The sequence below is a fragment of the Saccostrea cucullata genome, unplaced genomic scaffold (genome assembly GCF_032062105.1).
Source record: "Saccostrea cucullata isolate Sc308-1 unplaced genomic scaffold, CSIRO_AGI_Scuc_v1 ctg779, whole genome shotgun sequence".
In the NCBI taxonomy this organism is placed as follows: Eukaryota; Metazoa; Mollusca; class Bivalvia; order Ostreida; family Ostreidae; genus Saccostrea; species Saccostrea cuccullata.
In genome coordinates this window covers 156,950-164,924 of record NW_026931120.1, presented here as the reverse complement: position 1 = coordinate 164,924, position 7,975 = coordinate 156,950, and the positions used below count along the sequence as shown (strand labels likewise).

Below are 7,975 nucleotides of genomic sequence, written 5' to 3'. Positions count from 1 at the left end.
GGCATTCTGGGATTGTTATATGGATGTGGCTTGTTCAGGATCTCTGCCCTAACAAAGACATACCCCCACCAACAAAATGTTTACAGTACAGCGTATTGTGCTTGTGTTAAACTTGTACATTAAAGTTTGACAACTCACGTGCCATAAGACATTTGTAGAAAAATTCATCAAAACATATTGCTTTAATGCATGGTTCCAAGGATCTCAATTTTTTCTGTCAATTTAATTTGACCTTAGCAGCAAAGAAGCGGAAAAATTAACTTTGAGTTAATCTCAAAAATGATCAGCCACAACATCAGCAGAATAATCAACAAATAATAATTATTACATTTACATCCGTTTATGCCCCACTGAACGATATGACAAAATCTGCTTGAAAGAGGTATCAGCGATAGGTGAAGCGAACAGAGATTGGATGCTGAAAACATATTTATCTTCTTTTTTTAAGAAAACCATGATTGTTTATCAATTCTTTAAGGCCACTTAGCAAGCCAAAAGTGTATCAAAACAAACTCAGAATCTTTGTAAATATTTATTTCAAGCTATAAGTACAAAAGAAAACACATTAAAATTCGTTTGATAACGATTAAAGATTTATCATATTTTGGTTAAATTTTGCATTAATTTTGTTTTGAATTTCTTTTAACCATATGCTTATTAAATACATTAATTTGTATGTTGTGCATAATTTTGAATCCTTTGTCACTTGCCTGAATTGTATAATTATACATATATGTGTAGCTTTAAGCCACGGGTTTCTTTGGTCAATGGTAAACAATAAATATATAGTTATCTTGAGCAGTGGTTTTTCCATCAAGGAAAAATAGAATGACCTATCAGTATAACAAAATAAAATAAACATGTGGAAACCTATCGTTTATATGATTATTCATATGGACATAAATATGAACAATACAATGTTTTATTTGTTAATTGTGACGGAAATAAACGGTTGCTGTTAATGCAAAAAATATTTACATAACCCGTTTGTATATAGCGCGGGTATTGTAATTTTCCTGCAACAGCTGCAACTGTAATTCCAATACACTAACAAACAAACAAGCATATTATTGTTTAAATGAGGCGGAAAATAAGGTTGGGGAGTTAATATAATAATTATATGAAATGCGGAAATAACGAATGACAGATATTATCGTGAATACATGTAACTGTCCAATCCAAAAAACTGTAATTTTTCTAAGAAAACATCCATGTGTTGAATATTTGTGAATCAATTTTCCTAAAGTCGGCCAAGGTTAAGATTGTCAGAAGACCAAATTGTAAGGTAAGGACCTTCATGTATATTTAAAACGAAGTACCAGTATAAAGGATAAACACCAACACAAAATGTTTCCTAACAAACATCTAGTTCCCTTAACAACTAATAAGAAAAATCTGCAACTTATAAATTAAGAGGCGGTCTAATAAAATTTTTAAAAATGTACCATTGATGATTTTCATTAAAAAAAATGCTTCTGTATAATATACTTACAACCTTCCATAGAAAAACAAACTGTTTAAATGCAATACCTGAAAAAAAAAAAATAGCAAAAAAACATGACTATCATATTGAACAAAACACTTATTAAATTTGCTGATTTTGTTACATTTCTTGTTTCATTTTAAATTATGATGTTGAATCTTAATTGTTGTTTGTACCAAACAATTCCCCATCGAAGTTAATGGGGGGAAATAACGTAAAAACTGTTTACTCTTCCTTACTTTTAATGTCTTTTTCATAAACAGTGTTAATATTTACGCCAAATCTGTCATTTTCAACAGTTTCCTGTTAACGGCATAGAGGAATCAGTTACTGTGTACACATATTAATGCCGAATTCCATTTTTCTTAACAGAATCGCCAGCAGTACTGGTTTTAAACATGAATGGGGTAAAGAAAATAACATAAACACCACAACAGTACATTTATGCAAAATGGTATATATTTTATTCAAAACTAAACTAAAGAAATCCAAGGAAAGCATTAGTTGCCTACTAAATGGCTATAAAATTAAAATTAAATAAATGGATTATAATTGTAAAGTCCATGTTTGGTTATGGCGAAACAGCATTAAAGCACAATCATATGTAATAAAGTCCATTAAATTTCACTCAGACAATACAAATCAGAGAGAGACGGAAACACCGACCTCTATATACCCTCCCACTTTTCAAGCGGGGGGTGTAATAAATGGAGATAACGAACAGCATTAAAGCTCATAAGTCCATTCAAACTATACAAATCAGAGAGAGCAAACACCGACCTCTGAAAACCAGAGGTAAGATCAGGTGTCATGGAGGAGTGAGCATCCCCTGCCGACCGTCCACATCGTCCGTGTGCTTCTTGTCATACCTGGTAAAAACAGAGAGGCGAAAACGTAGACAATTCGGCGTGTAAATAATGGACTAACAATTAGTATGAAAAGCGTCAGTCAGCATCTGACTCAATGATAAATTGTATTTGTTGATAAGGTCATTGTATCGACCAAACAGCTTGCGAATTGATGACTTCAAACGAGTTACGATATCATTGTTTCATCAACTTGTATGCCAATATCTTGCATCGTTTTAGAAATTGTTTATACAAAGAACATACTCTTGCGAATGTAATGAACTGAGAAACATAATCCAATAAGCAAGTGATTGTGGTATATAGCTAAATCAGTCAGAGAAGTTGATGGATGAAATGTGAAATTCATCACGATTACACTTATCAAAAAGTTGGTTGTTAGATTACTAATTACGTCTTTTCCTAGTAAAATATCCAAATATGAAACAGTGGTATCTTTCAATTCGATCAGTCTCAATGAGATATATCGAGTTGACATACGAATAAAAAAACATTGATATCTGATGAAATTTTCGTTAATTTAATTTATCGAAAGGTCGAGTTGAAGGCTACAAGTGTTTTCATCTTCCCATGTAAAAGTTTATATGAAAAAATTCTGCTTCATATGAATATAAAAATAGATCGGCGTACAACGGGACACAGTTGCTACCTGTATGAATTCCAACAGCTTGTTGGAAGACCTATGTCCAAAAACTGTATTAAAACCTGTTTGATAAAACACCATGGAAAGTAAAGAAATGAGAGTGTATATTTTTTGGGTATTATAAGTATCCCAAGCAGAGAGGTGCCTGATAAATGTAAGATGAGAAACACTGAGAGAAATTAAGCTATTTATTAATATTTTTCTAAAACTGTGTAACACAAATGTAGCATAAACTTTATAAACTTTCCATGTAGGGAGAGGAAATAAGTTTTGAAACAATCCCATTGTATATGTTTAGAAATTCAATTCATTAAGCTTAAGTGAAAAAATAAGGATAAAGGGGAAAGGTTTCAATGTTTACTACACAAATATACTGTATTTCTTCTTGTTTTTCTTTTTTGCATGATATAAAACTAAATCATAATTATTCTAAATGCTGACTTTTATAGTGCACAGTATAACCTAGACACCCTTCTACCCAGTTTTCATAATTTTCGGCCATGTACATATAGTCAAAAAATTCCAAAATTATTTTACCCTGAGTTTCTTTTTCCTTTCATTTTATAATTAAAAAATAGCATCAATTAATAAGTTGAATATTTGATTTTAGAATTTATTTCAGTTACTTGATATCCTTTTCCTAAATGAAGTTTACCTGTTTGAATGTAAAGAATGACATCCCATACATTACATCAAGATTACAGGTCTTTTGCATTCCTTTATAAATGCAACATACATCAAACATTTAATCTAGAAAAACAGGCTCTAACAATATAGCAGAAAGATCAACCAGATAATTACTAATAATATTGGGGGAAATCCTTGATGGGCTCCTGTTTGTCTTTCTCTTTTTTATTCTTTCTTTAAATCAAAAGTTTGTTTTCGCTTCGACAACTTCACAATAAAATCAGATATTTAAACACTTTTCAAGGGTTCGGTTTACCTGTTACCCATCTGGGGATTTCAGTAAAGAGTTAAATCATTCAACCGTATCACCAACAGCATATTTCTGCACAAAAGAGGGCGAATTAAAGTCGAGATCCTTGGAAGTAGACGCGAGTTCGTTTCCTTCTATAAAAGGCGACAAAAGTCACCCCCTTCCGTGTGTGACGCAAGTTTGACTTCACAGCGACGACAAATTGCCTGTATTATTTGTGTATTTATTTACTTGAATTGCAGCAGCGAGGACGTTAGTAAAAAACGCGGCCCTTGAAGTTACTTGTGGACAATTGAACTTCTGATAAGGAATTCATTCAATTTGAAGATTTATTAGATCGGGGTCTGTATCGTGAGTAGTGTTTAAATTAGCTGTAATAAACAACCATATGGACTGATGATGAACTAATAACAGGGACTAAATGGAATGGTGGTTTAATACACGTGGTAAGTACTAAGTAGTATATGGATTTATGTTACATACTAGTAATTGATAAATAAAAAGATTTACCCCTTTCAGAGACTCAAATGAGCAGATAAGATTGCCATTTTTTCAATTGAATGAACGGGGGATCTTTTCAGAGAACTTTTTACGAAGTAGATTTATATAAACTGACAAGGTTATTAGGTATAACTACATGTATTTCTCTCCAGTGAACAGTTAATATATGTACTTTCCACGTAATCTGAGATACATGGTCAGTGTTTGCAGGGCCATTCACTGTATATAAACCTTGCATATATTTCAATACCTTGTCAAATTCAAAAGTTGAATAGCGATTCTCGGACGCCTAAAGAAGCTATTTATTGAATGATTTTGGACCAAATTGATCACGAGATAAGACCAATTCAGTGTATTAAAAGTGCGACCTAGAATTTGGTCTGTTTACAAAAGCTGTCAGCTGATTCAAAGACGGGACACTACGGCATGATATTTGTCTATTGTGGGCGGATAAGATGGTCTCATTTTAGTGTTTAAAAACACGGAATTTAAGCCTATTGTTCAAATGGCTCTAAAGAAAGATTTTTAAAGTAAATGTCCGTTATACATCGTTATTGCGATCACGATTTCGTTTTAAAATTTCAAATGTCTATTGGATAAAAATTTCACCTTATACAATCACAACAGCACAGAAAGGCTGAAAGAATTCTCAGAGATGTAATTTCGCAACAGAGCTATTTTTCTTATCTGGCTTCATACACGCTATTTAAATCAAAGGTCAATAGAAATTGCATGTATAAAACGGGTTTTCTGTCGCCAACTATATTGAAAAAAATAATATTGAAATGTTCAGACATTTGATTACTAAAATCGGTCTAGATTTAAAGAGTTATACAATACAAAACCTTAAGTGTATATGCAATGAAATGCATATGTACATGTAAAACTACCAGAATAGTACATAAATATAGGCGTAGATTTATGCTGCTTTTTATTTGTAATATGTTATAGTTACTAGTCCGGATTGACAATTCCATGCATGCTTCTTTTAACATGTTTAAAGAGGTTGATCGAAAATGATTTTTGATTAGATTAGGGAGAAGATGATATCTTGGTAGAACAAAAGACGTTTTAAAAAACGCAAATACATCTCGGCTATAAATACTACGGCATTAAAACAGGAAGTAATTTAGTAGATTGTCTATTATATCGATTGTTTCAAATCGCATGATCGTGTATACACATCTATTTGAATATTAATATCTTTAAGTGTCGCTTGATCACTGAAAAGAATATACAATTTAATTATTATTGAATGTCTCGTATTTTTAATAACAGATGGATACAAAAATTTGATTTCCGGAGTGAAGATGATTTGATATTTGGAATGTGATGTCAACGATGCCGATTTCTGTGAAAAGGAGTTCATCTCAAAGATCACCGCCTCGGGCCAAAAGAGGAGCTTCGGTCCGGAGAACAAACAGTTTTAACCTCCTAGCGAGGCCTAGCAAACCTGGAGATCGACTTAATGTAGAGGCCCTCTACGGTCTCACCCCATATAGGGATGGAGTGGACGAAGTTTCGGAATATGCTCGTTCGATATTGATAAATGCTGTGAAAGTTGAACCGCACGTTCGTGACATTTTCTTTCCAAATGAAGCCCCAGATTCTGTTTTGGAATACTTAGATACCCGAGGATTTCCGATGGACAAATTGGCAACAGCCTTGGTTGCTGAATGTATATCTAATATAAAAGACGAATATAAGTTTCATCAAATGATTGACAAAGACTCACTCCAACAAGTGCTAAGGGATATTTATAATGGTCTTCAGTGGAAAAAGCTAGGTTTGTGACACAGCTGATTTTTGTATATAGCCAAAAGAATAACAGAACCAATATCTCTACTAGTACAAAAATTCACCATGGACAATATTTTTTCAATCCATATCGTGTGTGCAAATAGCATCTGCTTTAGTACAAAGCATTTTTAAATACTAGTAAATTGTAATTTAATTGGGGCAAATCAACCAAATCATAAAAAAAATGTGTTATTCCTTTTGGGCACTATTTACTGAAACTAACAAGTACATAAAATCTAACAATAAATTGGGTCCTGTATTAACGAAATACTCCCATACATACTTCCATTAGTAAAATGATGACTTTATTATTTCTTACGTCATATTTATAGGTTTCTGCCTGTACTCTTTGACCTATCCAGAGGTAGTCCGAGATGAAAAGACAGGGGTCAGTCTGAAGGACTTCATGGAAGACAATGGGTAAATCGTCTTATCATTTCTTTGTGCATGTGAATTTAATCTTAACATCTTGTTGTTTGATCTTCTTTGGTGAATATTTTCAATTTTCATGGTAGTCACCCTTGCTTTGTAGACATGTTTGGGCAGAGAAGCTCCTAGCACACATTATGGAGCCCCGTTGGACCCAGATGTGGATTTTCCAGATTGTCCGGGGGCAGTGTACAGAGGCAGATTACAACAGAGAAATGAATGCTCTCTTTGTAAAGTTACATCTCCTCGATCCACAAGTCGTTATACCAGCATTTCAGTTCCTGCTTAACCAAAAAGGTATATCTTAAGCAAAGGTGTCTAATTTGTCCCAAAAATGTTCCTATGTCAAAGTTTGTTTGCCATGCTTTTCAAGATGTTTTCTTTGATCACAAGAATGTACCTTTTAATGGTAGCAATGAAAATGCAATTATTGCTTCAATAAATAATCTGTGTTGCATTTTCAAGGAATGTTTTTGGATGTAGAAAGGCTTTTTGGTTGCTTACCATTGTCTTTGATGCTGTTTTAGTTTTATGCTTAAAAATACATTAAATTTACTTATCATTTTCAGCGCTTCCGTCCGTAAACCTAGAGCTAGCAACGAGAAATTACCTTGGTGGACCATTAGACTCCTCCATATTAGAGGAGGAGGTGAGAGGGGCGGAGGAGAAGGAATCGGTTCCCCTGAACGCCTCCCGCATCAGCCTGTCAGACTTAGAGGTTACCCACGGGGTGGAGGTGGAGGAGTTTATCACCAGTGAATGTAGAAGTCTGGATATATGGAACGAGAAAAGACCAGAAAATTCAAAAATCTCCAAACCACGTGATCGTTGTGTTGTAATGTGATTGGACAGAGGATAATTCAGTTATATGTGAAAGTCCTTTTCCAGCATCATATGCATCGTTTTCAATCTAACATTTTTAGCAATTACATTTGATAAACATTTTTCATTTTACATCTGCATGCTTTTGATGAAAGCCTTTAATACTCAGACTGACGTGCTCCGTTCTTTTTTCTCTTACATGATCTGTATATTAATTTTTAAAATAAAATATTTATAAACTGTTGTCTTTTTGGAGCTTTTCCCTTAGTTTAAAATTTCTTTCATTAAACCAGTCAATTTTTCATCCGTTGCAATTTCCGCAAAAAATGACCAGGTTCATGTTTTTGGAGCCGGTCTTATCCAAGATAACTTTATGAGTCGTAAATTGACCAACTTCTAACCTTTCTTTTCTGGATGTTTCTCAATGTTTTGGGAGTAGTTCCATGAGCAAGACAAGGCCTAACTAAACCAAACTTGCATGGATGATGCAAAAT

At 33.4% G+C, this 7,975-nt stretch overlaps 1 protein-coding gene across 1 annotated transcript; it reads left to right on the top strand.

Annotated features, from left to right (window-relative positions):
• The first annotated feature begins 3,917 nt into the window (after window positions 1-3,917).
• Window positions 3,918-7,724, top strand: LOC134231489 (uncharacterized). Its single transcript, XM_062713451.1, has 5 exons — window positions 3,918-4,375; window positions 5,709-6,216; window positions 6,563-6,650; window positions 6,763-6,956; window positions 7,229-7,724. Exons 2-5 carry the CDS (start codon window positions 5,763-5,765, stop codon window positions 7,501-7,503), a joined length of 1,011 nt encoding a protein of 336 aa, XP_062569435.1. The 5' UTR covers window positions 3,918-4,375; window positions 5,709-5,762; the 3' UTR covers window positions 7,504-7,724.
• Window positions 7,725-7,975: the final 251 nt, after the last annotated feature.

Bases quoted from the DNA above. Each gene is read 5' to 3' on its own strand.
- LOC134231489 (XM_062713451.1), top strand. From the start codon at position 5,763: ATGTCAACGATGCCGATTTCTGTGAAAAGGAGTTCATCTCAAAGATCA. The intron at 6,217-6,562 runs GTTTGTGACACA...TCATATTTATAG, and splicing joins TCTTCAGTGGAAAAAGCTAG to GTTTCTGCCTGTACTCTTTG. The intron at 6,651-6,762 runs GTAAATCGTCTT...CTTGCTTTGTAG, and splicing joins GACTTCATGGAAGACAATGG to ACATGTTTGGGCAGAGAAGC.